At 40.0% G+C, this 18,534-nt stretch overlaps 1 protein-coding gene across 1 annotated transcript; it reads left to right on the forward strand.

The window, feature by feature from the left end:
- The first annotated feature begins 145 nt into the window (after nt 1-145).
- Nucleotides 146-17,544, forward strand: LOC126382632 (homeobox protein Mohawk-like). Its single transcript, XM_050032615.1, has 6 exons — nt 146-514; nt 836-995; nt 1,112-1,265; nt 1,484-1,822; nt 15,173-15,206; nt 15,490-17,544. The coding sequence occupies exons 1-6, from the start codon at nt 324-326 to the stop codon at nt 15,827-15,829; spliced, it is 1,218 nt and encodes a 405-aa protein (XP_049888572.1). The 5' UTR covers nt 146-323; the 3' UTR covers nt 15,830-17,544.
- Nucleotides 17,545-18,534: the final 990 nt, after the last annotated feature.

Consider the following 18,534-nt stretch of genomic DNA (forward strand, 5'->3'; position numbering starts at 1 on the left):
CTCTGCAAGCTTTTCCCTCACAGAGCTCTCTCCGGAGAGGTGATTGGACGGCAGGAGAGCCAATAGGCGGCTGAGCAGCAGGTTATTTGAACTCTCCTCACACAGCTCAACTAAACCAGACAACATCCTCTGACTTTTCAAACATTATTCTCTCGTAAGAGTGTGTCATCATCTCAGAAGAGGACGGGACACTTTTTTTTTAACCCTTTTTAAAATTACCTTCACGTCAAGTCTCCAGAATGGGAACCTGCTGCTTCTTTTTACATCTGGAAGTCTACTCATGCACCTGTTGATCTGTTGAGGAAAACTCTCTGCGTTTAACAATGAACAAAGTCGCTGAGATGAAGTCTGACGCTCTGCTTCATTTGGAGGACAACATGAGAGCAGAGGAGAGGAGCAGACTGAACTGTGTGGACTTACCTCAGAGCAGTTTAACAGACGAGCAGAACGCAGACCTGCTGCGATGCCAGGACACCACTGACGATAGCTCTCCTATCAAATACAGAAGATACGGGTACGCCCTTTTAGTCTGTGTTGGAAAAACTGTTTGAAACAGTTAAACAGGTGGTCATATTTTGTTTTAGTGTTATAATATGTATCTTAAAATGCAGTATCTTAACATCTAGGATAATTATCTAACCTGACATCATGCTAAAATATTGTTTTACTCTGCATTTTCATGCATTGTTGAATAATTCTTTGCAGTTCTTCAGACTTGGAAGTCACAGACAAATAATTCAGTATCATGCTGTTCCATGTATAAATGCCAAAGTCTGAACAGAGCAGATTGTGGGTGGTCGTTGTGAATCTATGAGGCAACTTGTGATTCCTCCAGGTCTCGTCTGGGTGGGGTCAAAGTTCGCCACAAGAGACAGGTGCTGCAGGACATGGCTCGGCCGCTGAAACATTGGCTGTACAAACACCGAGACAACCCCTACCCCACCAAGACGGAGAAGGTCCTGCTGGCTCTGGGCTCACACATGACGCTAGTGCAGGTGAGAGACGAGCTCGTGCAAGAAAGCAGGGACGGTGGAATGAAGCAAAAGTGATATTGAATTCTGTGGGCGAAAATGAAGCCAGTGCTTTTCTGTAATGAGGTGCATCTGTGCAGGTTTCGAACTGGTTTGCAAACGCCCGTCGGAGGCTGAAGAACACAGTGAGACAGCCCGACCTGAGCTGGGCCCTGAGGATCAAACTGTACAATAAATACATCCAGGGAAACGCTGAGAGGCTGAGCGTGTGCAGCGATGACACCGACTCAGATGGTACAGGCTACAGTATCATTTTATAGTGTTTACTACTTTTCCTTTTAATAGATGGAATTGTGAAGGAAAGATTAGATCTAAACTGAAACAGCAGTATAAAGATAAATAGACATATATTACAATATATAGACATATACAGTTCATAGTTCGTATCATCCTATATGAATCATTTGAATCAGTACACATGACATAATTCATTTTTGTTTCCTTTTCTGTAGATGAAGAGTGTCCCTTACAAACTCCCATCAGCCAATCAGACTTCGTCAGGTCATCCTCCCACAAGAACGTGCTTGAAAAGCAGGGCAGCGTCCTCGCCATGGCAGACTCCGCCAACAGTGACGACAGCGCGTCACCCCCATCCAAGTACAAGAGCAGTTTACTGAATCGTTATCTGAACGACACCCTGCGGCACATGATGGCGGCGAAGGCCGACAGCGTCACTACAGCTCGCAAGAGGAGGAGCCACTCCGAGTCATTCAGCTCCAACGAGTGCGATCGAGATGTTGTCTCGCCAGCGTCGTCCTACGAAACAGAGGCCAACTTTGTCTACCACATGGGTGAGAGATGTCACTTTGTCACGGTGCATGATAATATCACACATCAAAGCAGCTACAAGGAGATTTCATTTTGTGTTGATTTTGGCGCCCCCTGTGGACAAAAGTAGTAGTGTTTCCATGAGCAGTAAAGAGAGAGAGAAGAAAGATGCAACTTATTTTTAAAGGTCTAGCATGTAGCATTTAATGGCATCTAGCGGTAAGGTTGGGAATTGCAACCAGCTGAAACTTCTCCTGAGTCCCAAGCATGTAGAACAGTGGCCGAAGCAAAAGTGAAAACATGGAAACATGCAAAAATACAGAAAGATCTATCTAAAGCCAGTGTTTTGTTTGTCCATTCTGGGCTACTGTATAACAACATGGCAGACTGGTGGAAGATGACCCACTCCGTATGTATATATAAACGCCCCATTCTACAGTAACGGAAACACAACAGTTCTTAGGTTCAAGTAAACATAGTAATGAATATTATATTCCATTTCTGACAATACATCCTCCTGAGTCCTAAACACTGTAATACTGTTTTTCTTTTTTAAACACAGCTGTAGAATGTATAGCAATGAGGTAAAGCATCTGTGTGTCTATCTAAGACTAATAACTGTAATATGACAATGGTGAAACAAAGTTAGCTTTGTTTTAGCCTCCATCATAAATTCATATATTAATCTAAAATCACATCTCTCGCAATAAAATTTAGAAATAAAACAGACTTATTACATAACTGTCTAGTGGGAAGACGGCCAATTCAGGAACAGTTTTGAATACTATCAAATTCCACAGTTGTCTCTATCATGTTTTTCCCTGTGCTCTATCACTGTCCCTATTAGCTTTTGTTTTTGTTCTTTGGTCATTTTTTTTCTTTTCCTCTTTGCTGATCCCACCCCAGTATCAACCATAACTACAAAATATAAGGTCTAAAATAAACTTTTCTCAAGAAAAATCTTCTACTATTTTCTTTAATGCATCCTTATACAATTCGTATGATATCTAATGAATTAGCACACTATGTACTTAACACAAAATAACACAAATTAGGTTTAAGCAAGTAAAGTTGCGTAGGTTAGGTTTAGGAAAAGAAACAGTTGGGCGTTGTCACGTTACGTATGTAACAAATATTTACGTAGGTTGGGTTTAAGCAAGTAAAGTTACGTGGGTTAGGGTTAGGCAAATAAAATTACGTAGGTTAGGTTTAGGCAAGTGATGTTACATAGGTTACGTTAAGGAAAAGAATCATAGTGACGACGTACCTCACAAGAATTTCACACAGGACACTAACACTGGTCTCCTGGATGAAAGTCCTGTGGTTGTTTGACCCATCAACCACCACAACTTGTTTCCTGGCACAAAGTTTGGCTCTTAATACTATTTCCTTCTTTACTCCCGTCAGCACATTGGTCACGTGATCACAGACCCCCACCCCCGATACCATGTATTTTAAAAAAAATATTAGCTCATGATTATGTGGGTTACATACAGATCTGGTGCATTACTTTTCATAGGTATACTTGCGAACAGTGCATTAGAATAGCCTGTTCCTGGTAACTGACTAATGTACTACTACGGTAAAACCTTGCCGGGTAAATGTAAACATAGGCTCTTCTGTCTGCGTGCTGTAAATCATTACATTTAATTTTGGCGAGGAATCGGATCTGGGAATAGGCATCTATCTAAATATCTACATATCTAAATAGAAAAATCCTCTTCTCGCTCATGGTCTTGTTTGCTTATGTATGTCATATAGAGGCATCAGTATTAAACTGAGACTGTTTCATTACCAGCTAAAATCTCCTTGTAGCTTGAGAGAACAACATCTGCACTGAATACAGAATCAGGGAAAGCAGGCAATGATGCAACGTGGAGGGTAAAGTGGGAGGAAGAGGGATGATAGCACCCCCTGTCCACAGAAATCATCAAAGCATCTTCCTTGTTAATTGCAGATTTATGTTGAATGTGAGGTAAAATGACACTTTAACTACCCTGCTTCCCCTCAGTTCATTTTTAACACACCACAGTGTACAGTAAAATAAGAACAGACCGAACAGAAACTTCCACATGGCTCCTCAGAGCTCCCTGACGTTAATAAATCTCTGGCACTCCACTGAAAGTCAGAAGCTCTGCGAGATTCAATTATAAAGTTACAGCGAATCTGGGAGGGAGTTTGACACCTGGGTGCCCTTTCAGACCTATAGGGAGCCCAGCTCACTGACAACCCTCAAATCCGCTAAAGGTACGGGAGCCAAAGCCTTTACAAACATCACTAATAAAGACTCATGCAGACGTTGAAATCCCTCATTTTAAAATTGGACGGAGCTCACGCTGGCTGCCGCTGCACACCGCAAATATCATTTCCATATACTAGAATGTGCCATTTGTTCCGCTTCAGCTTCTTGCCATGGTGGAAATGTCCAGTCCAGTCTCAAGGACAATTACAGCATGTCTGAGACTTTATTCTTCCCAGGGTGAGAAGTGGGAAACTCAGCCAAATGTAGAAGTGGAGCAGTCTGTCAGTAAAGCACTGAAGACGTCTCGTAGAGTGACTGTCAGAGCTGCCACTCATCTGTGAGACAACGCAGATCGAGATCACTAATATCCATTTGGCGTTTACCATCCCTGTTTGAGGGTGTAGCTTTGCTTCCCTGACTCATGTGTGCTTTGGCAGGCGGCTTCTCCCAAGTGTCACTTTCCTACTCAGAATCAATCTCAATGTACATTACATTATAAGAGTTGTGAAAAGATTTTTGAAACCAGTTCTGCTTTTTAGCATATCTCATCAGTTTCACTCTAAAAATTAAACAAGGCATGCTTTAAGTTCCTTTTTTATTATTTCAGGACCACTCTCCAAGCAAACATTAAATCCTGGTTCCAGTCTAAAGACGGCTGTTTAATGGATATTTTTATAGTTTGTGACAAGGCTTAATCTGTATCCGGGAAACTCAGGTTAACCTCAAATTGGCCTATAGACATGAATAATTGGGATAATTCATCATTTGAACAGGCCTGTACTTCATATTTAAAGCAATAGTGGACCAGTGAAATGATATATATTGTACACAGAATATTGTCTTACTCTAAACTATTGAACGAATGTATCAATATTTTACAAACATTAAAAAAAACATATTGTTTATTAAAGAATTATAATAGGTAAACAACTGCTATGTTAAAGCGGTACCTCGTGCTACACAAAATTAGAAAGCAAATAAGAAAATAAGAATCTTATTCTTGCGGTTCGACTGATGTGGACCATTTTAATATACAACCACCACAGCAGGTACAATAAACGCTTCTGTCAGACCACCAACAAACAAACAAACACTTAGAACTCAGCTATGAAGCCTTATCATAATCATCGCATTGGTAATATTCTGACAAAAATTGTCTTGATACATTCGTAAAGGTCCAGGACGATCGAAATCCAGTGAAATATTTAGTCCAAACTAGGGTTGCCGCCATATACCGATTTCAAGGTATACCGTGATATAAAACCTACATTTGAATATCTACAATACCTACAGACATTTAATCTCCCCTTTACATTTGTTTTTTACACTTTCATAAACAAAATGGTTTCAGGTTTCAATTATAGAAATAAAATGTTTGTTCAACCAAAAATAACCCTTCCATTTTCATTCCTTTAGGGGTCATTTGGACTGATAATAATATAAATTCTGTAATACCGTGATACTGTGAATCCGCAATATTTTCTGTGACGGTTAACGTAACATGAAAATCTCATACTGCTGCAACCCTAGTCCAAACACATAATTACGTCCGAAGATATCCACGGACTGCCCTTGCATCCTTTAAAATCTAATTTCGCCACACATTGTCCACACTATCTCCAGTTTGCATGTAATTATTGCCGAAAGCTCAATAACAAAATGGCCGCTGAACTCTGACCTGTTGATTGACACCTTACTTGAGCCAATAGGAGCTTCCATGTTTTCTCCATAGCCTACAATAGCCAACATAGAAAGCCTGTGTAGAAAGAGAGGGGCCTGCCTCTCTTTTGGGTCTATAGATCCAGCCAATAGCAAGCAGTTGTTTTAATAAATGGTGCTTCTTATAGCCAATTAAATTCCTAACTGAGAGATATGCATTTTTTGCATTTTTTTCCATCATAGACCATTAAATAAATGTAAATAAATGATAAACTGATGGTTCTTTTATCATCTTCAGCGAAACAACCTATAACGTTCACAAATTAACATTATATCTTGTTTGATTTATCTGTTCAAAAAAACTGAGGTGTAAAACTCTTATTTATTTATTTAATCTTTATCAGGAAAAAACTCGAGATTAAAAACTTCTTTTTCAAGAGTGTCCTGGCCGAGACAGGCAGCAACATAAGTTACAGACAGACAACATAGAACAAAATAAAAAATGTACAGCTCTAAAACAAGCAATATAAAACACAGAATGAGATTACTACAAAGAAAAGCCAAAAAAGTATGTTAACATATGCTATAAGTGAAGCAGAAAAATGCAAAAAAAAGGCAACTACACATGATTACAAAGACCAGCTAAAATACACCCCGACATTGGCATATAGATGATCGCATACAAAAATCCTGCAACAGTTATTATTATTATTATTATTATTATTATTATTATTTTCCACTGTTATAGTCTTTATGCTAGGTTACCATTACTTCTGCTGGCTGCAGCTTCATATAAGATAGAGAAAGAAAATGAGCGTATTTGCCAAAATTTTAGGGACTGTGCTGTTTACAGTGTTGGAGAAAGTATCCAGATCCTTTACATAAGTAGAAGTACTAAAACCGGTCTGTAAAAATACTCTATTACTAGTAAAAGTCCTGCATTGAAATTGTTATTAAAGTAAAAGTATGCTAGTACAATCAGGAAATGTATTTTAATAATAAAAGTACTGAAAGCAGAAAAATCTAAATCAATTGAACAAATCCAGATAATTAAATCAATTATAGGAAAAGCAGCAAGTCATCTTAATGGAGAAGCTGGAAAAATGGCTTGAACCATTGTCAAAATGTCAATTAACTCTCTAATCAATCCACTGATCACTGCACCTGCACTTGTATGTTTTTTATGGTTTGTGCCCAAATATCTGAATTTGTAAAGTAAGTAGAAACTAAAGCTATCAAATACTTGTAGTGGACTATAAAGTACAATATTTCCCTCTGAAGTTAAATGAAGTAGAAATACAAAGTGGTGTGAGATTAAAATACTCAAGTAAAGTAGGTGTAATTAAGTATAAAACTCAAGTAAATGTAATTAGTTAACTTACAGCACTGGTTGTTTATCAGAGTACAGAGGTGGCTGAGGTGTTTTTTCCTTGACCCTCCCTCCACCATAAATAACCATATATCTGTATATTCACCCCAAATGTACATACAACTGGAGCCAGTGCAACAATCAAACACAACAGAGGGAGAGACAGTTAGCACCAAAATGAACAGCTAATTTCTTCAGCTAAATGTAAATCATCCTCCACACATCATCTCACAAGCTGTGTGTGAACTTCTGCAGAATACTGGAGCATCACAGCCACACAAAACCAACAAACTTTAACAAGCCTACACTAACACACAAACACACCACAGGCACACACACACAGCATCAGCAGCATGTGCATATAGGCTATGTTATGACCTTTTCCCAAATAAACCCCAACACACACACACAACAGTAGCAACAACGGCCAGATCAGTATCAGTAACACTGGCTGATTTTAGATTTTAAAAACGTACCTTTGATGGTCGAAGAGTTGAAAGTTGAAACTCCTGGAGTTAAAATAAGCCTTTTCACTGTTGTCACGAGGAGCGCAGAATTCAGTGTAATTTTACAGGATCTTATTTGTGCAAACAGTATTTTCGGCGAGAGTTTAAATGAAACACGTGGAAAAAGGTGATTTTGATCAAATGTCACTGGTTTGAGTTTAGATTTTGTTTCCTGACGGAAGCGGTCATTGCACATGATTTGTTCAGGGACCGTCGGAAATTTGACAATGAGCCGATTATTTCTGATTTTACAACGATGATAAATGGTGGGATTTTGGCAGCATTTTTTTCTTTCTTTTTTTCCATTTTTAAAAAAAAAATAACAGCCCTTTTATGCTTCGAGAGTATTTAAAATAAAAACAGAATCCAACCATAAAAGGTCCACTGTGAGATTTAGAGGGATTTAGAGGCATCTAGCAGTGACCATTGCAGATTACAACCAGCTGAAACCTCTCCTGGTTAGGATTCCTTCAGTGTTCATTGTTCAGGAGGTTTTTACCAGGAGCGGAATTTTCTGTAGAAGGTCTCTCCTCTCTAAATCAAATGGACCAGGTGATTTAATCTGGTAAAAACACTAAATAAAGCAGATTCACGTTAAAAGAAATTAGTGGTTTCCAACATTCTGATTGTAGAGGGGCTGCTAACTACCAAGCCAAGGCAAAAACATGAATGGTCCTATCTAGAGCCAGTGTTCGGTTTGTCCGTTCCGGGCCACTGTAGAAACATGGAGGTGCAACATGGTGATCTCCATGAACCAGGACCCGTCTCCTATGTAGATATAAGCAGCTCATTCTACGGTAACGAAAACATGACGATTCTTATTTTCAGGTGATTATACACAAAAGAAAACATACTTATTATATTATATTCCATTTCTGCCAGTATATCCCCCCTAAGTCCTACACACTGGACCTTTAAAGTTGCATGTCCCTCTCGAAAGCCAAAATAAAAAACAGTAGTCATTGGAGTTCTGGAATTAGGGGCTGTGGGAACAATGAGCAGTCACCTTTCTCAACTGTCTTCCTTCTGATTTTGCACAGATTAAACTAAAGAGACATATCATATTAGGCCTATCTAGTGAGCTTTGAAGGTGTCTTGACTAGTGAATTGATTTTTAGCTGCAGCTCTATAGCTCACTCTGTTGGCTGTGTGGTCAGTCAGCTGACAAAAATTCCCCCACCCTTTGGCAGCCGCAGGTTTTGGCTTGGGACGCCGATATTTGGCATGGAGGTCAGGTGTGTGTGTGTGCAGGAGTGTGTTTGTATTCATGCCAGCTGGCTTCAGGAAGATCGCCAGGCTTTGAATCCATTTCACATAGTGGTCAAAACTGGAACTACACCATCCAGGTCTGTTGTGTGATTCCATGGGAACCCAAAAAGACTTTTTCCCTTAGAGTTATATTGGGAAAGGGACGTCTTTCAGCATTTTTTGAGCTTCATAACTCTTGTGTGATAACTAATTTCATTACCAGGATTTGATCCATTGGTCCAATAACATTTCTTAAGTCTAGAAGAGCCACAAGATTAAATGATTTTACCTCCATTCAAGTTAGCAGAGTGCTAAACAGGAAGTTAGCCGCTAGTGTCTAGTGTGTTTGCTTTATGGGCCCCATAATGCAAACATTTGGATACTTTCATACCCCAGAAATAGAGCTTTTTTTTTTTTAGCTTCATGCGACACTAAGCAGCTTTGATAGGAATGAATGGGGGTCCGCCTCCAATGCTCTATGCAGTTCTCTTCATACATCCAAGGGACCAAATTGATTCGCAGACTTGCACAGGATTTTGTGAAAAGATTAATCATGAGCCAAAAGGCAGCTGGTTAACTGCATGCACACACATGTTTTAGTTTTGTTTTTTTGTTTTTTTCCTTTACATTTAGTTTCCCCTGTTTTGTGTCTTAATGCTAGGCTAAGCTAACATCAGCTGGCTTCATGCTTAGCATACAGGTATCAATCTTCTCATCTACTTCAGGGCAAGACAGGATATAACCACATTTCACCAAAATTTTACCCCACTCCTTGGAGCACGATATTGCTTACTTTAAATCATACGTCTTTTGGAATATTTGGGGGTTACTTGATGTCATCACACACTATGTGGGCAGCAAATGTTTGTGCAAACTTTTAATGCATCCCTGCTGGTCATATTAAGGGTGTTTGCAGCCCGGTACGGCTCCTCTGTGGACGTGAAGTGGAAAGTCAAGCTGCCAGATTCATGACAGGCACTAACACCATTAACACGTTTATACTCCGCCAGAGAGACAGCTAAAAGTCGACCTCAAGTGATGGACTAATAAGTGATGCCACTACACAGTGTCTTACAAGGACACTTTTATCATGATCACAATCCCACTGGCAGTAAAAGTCTAACAGAAGAGTATAGTGATTTTTTTATTCTACAGGAATGTGTGGATGTTTACACCATATAATATGTTACTCACATCAACATCAGTATTTCCCTTTAGAAGGCTGGAGGGCCATAAATGTGACCAGAACGATGTTTTATTGGACGCAGAGCGGTGAAAAACATATCTGGACAAACGCCTCGCTGCGTTTTCCATCCATTTTGTTTCAAATGAAAACACGCATGCTGAGCGGGGAGTCTCTTGTTCGTGAATACATGTCCGCATCGAGGAAATAAGGTGTTACAATATTTTCTCAGTACACAGTTGTTTCCAGCGTGGATCCTGACGACACACCTGTGAGATGACTGAAGGGATTTAAGCTGATATTGTAGGAGAACACAAATACTTAAATCAGCTCTTGTAGGCATTATTTCATGAGACGGGGTCTTATGTTCCCCAGCTCATTATCCTCTTAATATGACTCATTAAAGAGACCTTTTGAAGGGTTTTATTTTCTCAGCGATGTTTTTCTTTAGGTCAGATGTTAAATGTATGTTTCCCTGGGTCGATATGTTGAAATCATCCACCCACAGCTTATAGCCTACTGATATCATACTCTCTGAGACCCATTTTTAATTGACTTTAGACATTAATATCTCCGCAGTGGCTGAATGGATTTTTACCCTTCAAACTGCATTTGAAACATCCATTTCCCTTCATTACTTAGCAATATGAACTGCAAAGCTAGCCCTGACCAACCTATTACAATATCAGTTTACTTCAAGCAACATAGGAACATTGGGATGACCCTGGCAGGGTTTACGGTAGTGACAGAAAGCTCAATCACATAATATACAGAACACTGTAATACAAATTAAATACAATTATTCACTATCTTTCCAAGAGTTAGATGACAAGATTGATACCTCTCTGAGAGTGGTACAACTCTTTTTTATCTAAGACAGTAACTAAGAATATTTCTCAAACAGCCCAGACACCAGAGGAAATTGTTGACATTTCATACGCTTCATATCAACATTATAAAGTGACATCGTATATAAGCTGACTCTGTCATCTTGAGGTGGAGGATATGGTGGCTGGCTTGTCACCTACGATGGCTGCCAAGCTGCAGACCACTGTTCCAGACCAACAAACAACAAAACCAGTTGTGTTGTGATTGCTTTAAAACTACCAGCGTGGGTCATAATGTCATGACTGTCATAATCTGTCAGCATTGTTCCAGACGTGTGTTTTGGAGTCACCCGTCAGTGTTTTTTTGTTACAAATGTGGTCGTTTGGTGACCCACTGGTGTTTTTTTCAGCAGCTTTTTTTTGGAGTGACACATCAGTGTCTTTCTAGTGGCTATTTCAGTTCCAAATATGGTTGTTTAGTGACCCTATCTGTGTTTTTTTTTGTTGTACTTTTTAGGTTCCAAACATGGGTGTTTTGGAGTGACACTCCAAAAAGCAGCCATTTTAGTTCTAAACTTGGTCATTCAAAGACCCATTGGTGTTTTCCAGTGGCTTTTTAGGTTCCAAACTTAATGTTTTAGATTCACTCACCAGTGATTTTCCAGCAGCATTGGAGGCTCCAAACGTGGGTGTTTTGGAGTGATGTCAGTGTTTTTCCAGCGGATTTTTATATTACAAATTTGGGTGTTTTGCAGTGACCCATTAGTGATTGTCCAGTGGCTTTCTAGGTTCCAAACATGGGTGTTTTGAAGCGACGTCAGTGTTATTCCAGCAGCTTTTTTTTTTCCTTTTCTTCCAAGAAATTGCTGCTTTTCCAGATGTCATTGTGCCTCGCAAAACTGGGTAATAATCCAAAACATGATCTTTTCCTAACCATAACCCAGTAGGGTTTGTGCCTAAACCTAAGCAGACATTAACCACAGCATTGTTGAAATGTCTCACCATATCCACTGCATAATAACATGCAAATGTAATGTATCCGTGGCTTGTAGAAACATACAATGCCAACATTTTTTGGAGGATTGGGTTGTGCCAAAATATCAAACTATTCCTTATTTGTAAGTAAGTAAGGTTAGATGAAAGCTCTAACATGAAACCATAACTATACTGCAGCAGTGTAATATATAGGCCTTTATACAAAAAAAGCAGTGAGAAGCTTCATTACCCCTTGTAAAATTCAGTCGTAACTGATCCTCGTTGTAAATTTGAGACTCACCAGAGGTAAAACAATGTTTATTCTTGGTAATAAATACAACAGAGGTACTGAAGTACTTTCTTGGCAAAGCATATTATGGCTAAAGAGAGAAATGCTCAGGGACGTTCAGTAGCAAAAAAGTATAAAACAGTAAAATGATTTACTATCAGCAAGTAGTTGCTCTTGGCTCCAGCCTGGCTAAAGAAATCAGAGACGGGGATGTTTCGGGCTGTTAGCATTGAAAGTCTGTGTTTCACAGTGGGCCTCTAATTTCCCTGTCTATTGCTCTCTGATGAAAAATCAGTTTTGACCAGCTTCTATCTGCTCCAATGAAAAAAGGCAATATTCCAAAACTGCAATGGAAAATAACTTCTTCATATAATGCACAGACCTCAAACAGATATTGTGCAAGCAATACGATATTACTCTGAAGTCCTATTTATCCTGCTCCTGCTTCTGAAACAGCCAGAGATATAGAAGTTTCATTTCAGGACCTGGAGAGAAAGACCGTTCCTTCTTCCACAGATTTAGCAAGGTTCTCAGGTATTCATTCATTCGACACTCCCCTGCCTGCTGGTACAAGTTAATCAAGTGCCTCGGTCAAAAACGATGGAGATGTGCAGGGACAGGTTTTGGAAAAGGCACAACACACTTCGGACCCACTTAAAGGTGCTAGTAGAGATTTGGAAACCTGAAAACACACTCAGTCCTCCTGACACGATGCAGATATCAGATTTTTTTTTTCTCCCTCTTAAAAGCTCAAGAGAAATACTGCATTGAATTTATGTTGGCTAAAGGAGCTGAGCACAGGCAGAGTGGTGCACTTCACTGAGTCAAACCTTTCTGGCACTGTAAAACAAACCCAGAGAGACATCCTGGACAAGTGGTAACTGTATCAAGGCAGTAATTAGAATATATATTGGGAGGGACACAGCCAGCAATAAAAACACTGCTATGCTACGACAAGCAACACACAGCCATCCAAGGTAATAATTTGCAAATGTAATGATAATTATAAATAAGCTTAACAAATTGCCATCATTATTATTATTATCACTGGTTCTAGTATTATGGTGTGTTTGTCCAAGTGGTGTTGCCGTACCCTAGCAGAAGCCGTTGCTTGACTGCTTTGGGTGCCATCTATGTCAAACATTGTAATGTCCCTCTGTTTCATTGCTGTAAATATATTAATCAGTCCCTCCAGGATTTGGCAGACTGTTGGATTGTTACGGCCTGAAAAGCCTGATTTTACAGCAGCTTTTCTAAAGAAAAATGTTTAAAATGCGATGCATGTTACAGTGTATAAAGGCGCTTTGAAATTGTTGCAACTGAAAAATTAGATTTTTTTTTTTTTTTTGCCTTTAATGTACAGGATAGAGTGAAATGGGGGAGAGAGAGAGAGAGAGCGGGGGGTGACATGCAGCAAATGGTTGCAAGCCGGAGTTGAGCCTGTGACCGCTGTGGCAAGGCATCCCCATTGTACATGGGGTGCCGGCACTATCCACTGCGCTACCGACGCCCTGAAAAATTTGATTTTAATTTTGGGATAAAGTTGCAGTGCTTGGACAATATTGCAAGGTTGCACAGAATGCACAAGGACTGGCAGAATTTGCATTAATTGTTTCGATCCCAACATTGCAACATCCTGGAGGGGCTGATTAAAAAGTGGAAGATTAGATGTAAAATGAGTGTTACATAGGCTTTTTATAAAGTATTATGAAAAGAATAATTTCATTAATGGTTACCTTCTTCCGAGTAAATTCCTTGAGAAGGAAAGTAAGCGACGTAGCATACATTGTGTGCATTGGCATGCCTGAAATCAAAAGGCCTACATTTTGGACAGGCCTTTCATTCCTTTCACACGTTTGGATTCCTTTGATCTGAGGACCCTCACAGTCTAAAGGAATATGAATAACTTACAGGGTAAGCGAGGAAAGGACACATAATTTGAGGTAGCCATTTGTCTGAAGAACTTGTATTTAAAAAAAAAAAAAAAAAGAATTGCTTGGTAACCACACCTGGCCTCTAATTGAGACAGGCCTTTATTTGTCAAAATGCGTAGCCACGCCGGGCTAGTAAAAGACTAGGCTTTGAACTGGGATGAGGCTTTTAATTGGTTTTACAGTGCTTGCATTTGGGAGCACCTTCACATGCAGGTGCACAGGGTTTTCACAATCATGTAAAACCTGGTAAAGTCATGGAACTCCCAAATATCGTTTTCAAGGCTTGGAAAAATCATGGAATTGTAATTTTATTGTTTGTAAGGAAATTGTTACAACACTCTTTCGTAGACAGATAACCTTCCAAGTAACGTAAAATAACGACTTCATTTTCAGTAGCTGTTGACGTAACAAAGATCTAATACACTTTGATGTGTGATGTTTTGTCAACCATCACATACATTTTTTCATTTTCTTCCTGCGTTCTGTCTCTCCCTCCATCTTTGTCAGCTCGCTGGAATTATGTTTGAATAGGGTTTGAATCTAATATGTTCATATAATGCAGGTTAAAAGGCTAGTTAAGAGGCTGTGATCTAATATGTAGGGTCATAAATCCCAAAGTTGCGATACCTATGGCACACTAAAACGTTTTAACTGTTGGCTACTGCAGTTTTGGACGGAGCATTTTAGCTTCTCTGAAAGTAAAGACAGGCCTTCCCCTTTTTCAAACAATATAACCAACAGGCTGTTTGAACTGTCGACTGTCACTCCCCTCACTCTAAGAGCTCAACTGCTCTGTGTCCGTGGAGCGCCTGTAATAATATAATTAAAATTTGGGAAAAGTCCACTATACAGTTCTACTTGTGTGCGTTGTGAATGGTCATGGACATTTTATTATGGGTCCTTGAAAAGTCATGGAAAAGTTTTTGAAGTTTGACCATGAAAATGTATCAGAGCCCTGGATGCACAATCACCCATGAATACACACATGCTGCAAATTAAAAACTCATGCATTAATACCGTGTATCACTAACATACGGCCACAGAGCCTAATCCAACATTGATTATGTATTGTTTGCAATTTCACTGCTATCAAGTAAACTGATTCATGGCACGTTCTGAGTACTTTTCTTCTCTCTTGCAGACACAATGGACTATACTTCAACTAAATGTGACAGGTAAGAGCAATTATTCATCGCTCAATCTGCAATCGAATCAGCTGTTTGCACTTTTCAACTTTCATCAGCTTGAAAAGTAATACGACTCATAATCCCTCTTGGAAGTCGCTCTTGAAATTGGACCATCACCTCTAATTCATCCACATTATTCTGGCTTTAAATCAAGAGGCGAAACAAAAATTGCTCTTGATTTCTTCCAGGTTAATTTAGGCAAGAGGTGAGATGGTGTTTAATAATCCACTTCACATATGGCTGTTTTTTTTTTTCTTTGACATATTCACAGGGAGCAGCAGCAGGGCCGAGGCCAGCAGAGACGAGGCGATCAGGGCTGGAGGGAGATCCACGCCGCCGTGGCTCTGACCAACTTGGCCCAGGGGCAGAGCTGCACGGCAGACCAGAGCAACGTGACAGCGCCCAGAGCTGGTACGGGGCAGAGCTGCACCCGAGAGCCCTTCTCAGTTACGAGGACCGCTATCATAGACAGGATGTGTGTCACAGGACCCACCGCTGCTCTGAGGCAGAGCTGCACCGCGGGGCCCACTCTCACCAGCCGCATCATCCAGAAGTCCTCTCATATCTCTGAGGTCCAGACTGTTAACGTGGCCCTGGCAAACAGTGTGTAGGCATTTAATTTGAGCATCTGGTCTATCGTTCCATATAGGAATACCAGATGCTTAAGTGCCTTGCAGTATCTGTACAGCCTCTGTTATTTTGTAATGCTGATAAACTTTGACGTCTTCAATCATTTTTACATTGTAAAATGGAAAAACTAACCTAATGCAGTTGAATATTTTCTACTGTTTTTGCCATGTTTCTAATGTCTTCCTATTGCCATCTGTTGCAGTAAGTTATATTAACTTCCACGAGACCGGATTATCATCCAGTGCTAAAGTCTGACAGCAGCTATTTGAATAAACCCAATGTGAAATCTTTTGACCAGTCGTTTGCTTTAAATCATTGCTTTGCAGTGGCTGGCGCTGCATACTTATGTTCTGCTGGACTGTATTTAGTGGTAGTTTTCATGTGCGCAATTGTGGGCCTCGCAGTTTCATTATATACTTTTAAATTGCTTTTTAAAAGGTTGTAATATGGGCAGAAGGATGCAGGCATGGTAGACTGAGCACAGACAGTTCTTAACAGTGCTGTAGTTAAAGATCTTCTCATGAGCATCAAGCCAACTAAAGAAGGATTCACAGTCAGTACGTTTACATGCAGCTTGAGAAAATCGAATTATTGGCATAGTCCGACTGAAACCGGACTTTTAAATGCATGTAAACAGCTTAGTCTAACTGAAACTGGAATATCCATGGCTCGACTAACACATCTAGATCATTCGATTGAAAATCGAACTATTGCTGCATGTATCCACTTAGTCCAACTCGAGTCGGACTCGGCGTTCCGCGCATGCACCACTTTTTCATTGAGGGCTTTCACCCGGAAAGATGACGTAGCAGCAGTTCAGTATATAGCAGCGAGTAACTCCCGGAAAAACAAACACCAAGGCGACCGAGAAGCAGAAGACGCACTTCTGGATAGACAAGGAATCTATATTCATGCTCCGACAACTAAAGGAGCTAAACATTTTGAAGTTTATGGATAGTATATCCACATATTTATCTCCGCCATCTTCATTCGTTATCTTCCTCTTCGGGTCAACCGGAACTAGTTCAAAAAGGACACAGCGTTGCCTATCGAGGCGGAGTCAGACTTACTTGGTCAGAAATTAGATTTTCTCTTCTGCATGTATACTCAGACAAGACGAAAAGTCCGACTTAACTGATTAGCCAAGCTATGAGCTTAGCTAGACTACTGTGTGCATGTAAACGTACTGAGTGATAGTTGGACATATTTGATGTTTGTTTGAAACATGTCAGTGAGCTTTTAAAGCCCACATCTTTACTGTTTTGGTTCAAACTCATGGATCTCAACATGCAGCGAACTGTTGCCAGAAAAAAAGCTCCAAAATCAACTGTCTGACTAACAGCTAGTTAGCAACATAGAGCATTTAGAGGCTAAAGAAGCCGGCGTTAGCTTAGTGGAGACCAAAACAGAGCTAACAAGACATTCGTCACCACAAATATCACTCCAAGTGAATGCTGATGTTACTCCACTTCAGCTGTAATTGTAAATAGGCTACTGTTAGCTAACAGCTTCTCATACCAACTAGAAGACGTCGTAAAATCGATAAAGATGTTTCCATTTTTTAAAATCACATCTTCAAAGTCAACATGACGTCGCAGAATGGCTGCCATCTTTGTTTGGGGAAAAGGTCATGCGAATTCTGCATCAAGTTTAATTTGCCACTTTTCCGAACAGTTCTCTGCACTGCTACAAACGGTAAGGGCCACTTTTCCGAACAGTTCTCTGCACTGCTACAAACGGTAAGGGAAGTGATCTTTCCCCCAAAGCTTACTTCGAGAAAGGGCCAATGTCTGGCCTAACAATGACAAAGAAGTTATTTTATAGGTACTCTTAATGGTATTGTAGAGTTTGTCTTTTTTTTCAACAAAAAAAATATTGATGACTCCTCCTACATTTGGGGGTGTATACTAATTGTCCATCCAATTAAACACTTTCTTGAAGTGTTAGGTCCCTCCCACATGACGATAAATTCTGCAAATACCAACCGGCATTAGTCATTACTGTTTTTGGTTGTGCTACCTTCCAGAGGTTAACACTGATAACACCGTCCCCCCACGTTGGCGTTAAAGAAGCCTCCTTCCTTGTGGTTCATGAATTAGTGTTTCTTAAGATAGTGCAAGAATGAGCCGCCCTGCTCTCACTATGATTGACTTGTTGCCTTCCTTGGTTGAATTGGTTAGGTTTAGGCAAGTGGCATGAGATTGGTTAGGATTAGGGTAAGAATGTCAAGGTAAGCCAATCAGAGGCAGGGTTAGACAGGACATTCCTTCGCTATTGCAGGAGTCGCAATTTTACCTCCGGGTTCCTACTTCAGGTCCGCCCAGTGAATGTAAGCTAACCTCCATTAACATTGTTAGCTCTATCAGCACTTTTGCCATGTTCGCACTGTAAGCGCCAGTAGCACTAGCCACCACCATTTCGGTTTAGCCACCTCTGTTTGCATATAACGTCAGATTGGCTACTACATTTCTGTTGGCTATCAAGACAAGTCCATCCCTAGTTTCTTGTTTTATCCAGAAACACATATGCAGAATCATAAACAACTCTGCTCGCTGTTTCATGTAAACTTTTTAAAAAAAAATGATGTCAATGTTGTGTTTACAGCTTGTTTCTGCTGCCCCCATGTGGCCTAAAAGTAAGTTAATGCAGGTTTAAGTATTTGGAAGTGTTCTCGATGAAACTGTGA

The sequence above is a fragment of the Epinephelus moara genome, chromosome 21 (genome assembly GCF_006386435.1).
Source record: "Epinephelus moara isolate mb chromosome 21, YSFRI_EMoa_1.0, whole genome shotgun sequence".
NCBI classification, from domain to species: domain Eukaryota; kingdom Metazoa; phylum Chordata; class Actinopteri; order Perciformes; family Serranidae; genus Epinephelus; species Epinephelus moara.

What these genes read in the sequence shown, in the direction of transcription:
- LOC126382632 (XM_050032615.1), top strand. Translation starts at nt 324, where the DNA reads ATGAACAAAGTCGCTGAGATGAAGTCTGACGCTCTGCTTCATTTGGAG. An exon ending in CAACTTTGTCTACCACATGG is followed by an intron (nt 1,823 to 15,172) that starts GTGAGAGATGTC and finishes TCTCTCTTGCAG; the next exon opens with ACACAATGGACTATACTTCA. An exon ending in ACTTCAACTAAATGTGACAG is followed by an intron (nt 15,207 to 15,489) that starts GTAAGAGCAATT and finishes ACATATTCACAG; the next exon opens with GGAGCAGCAGCAGGGCCGAG.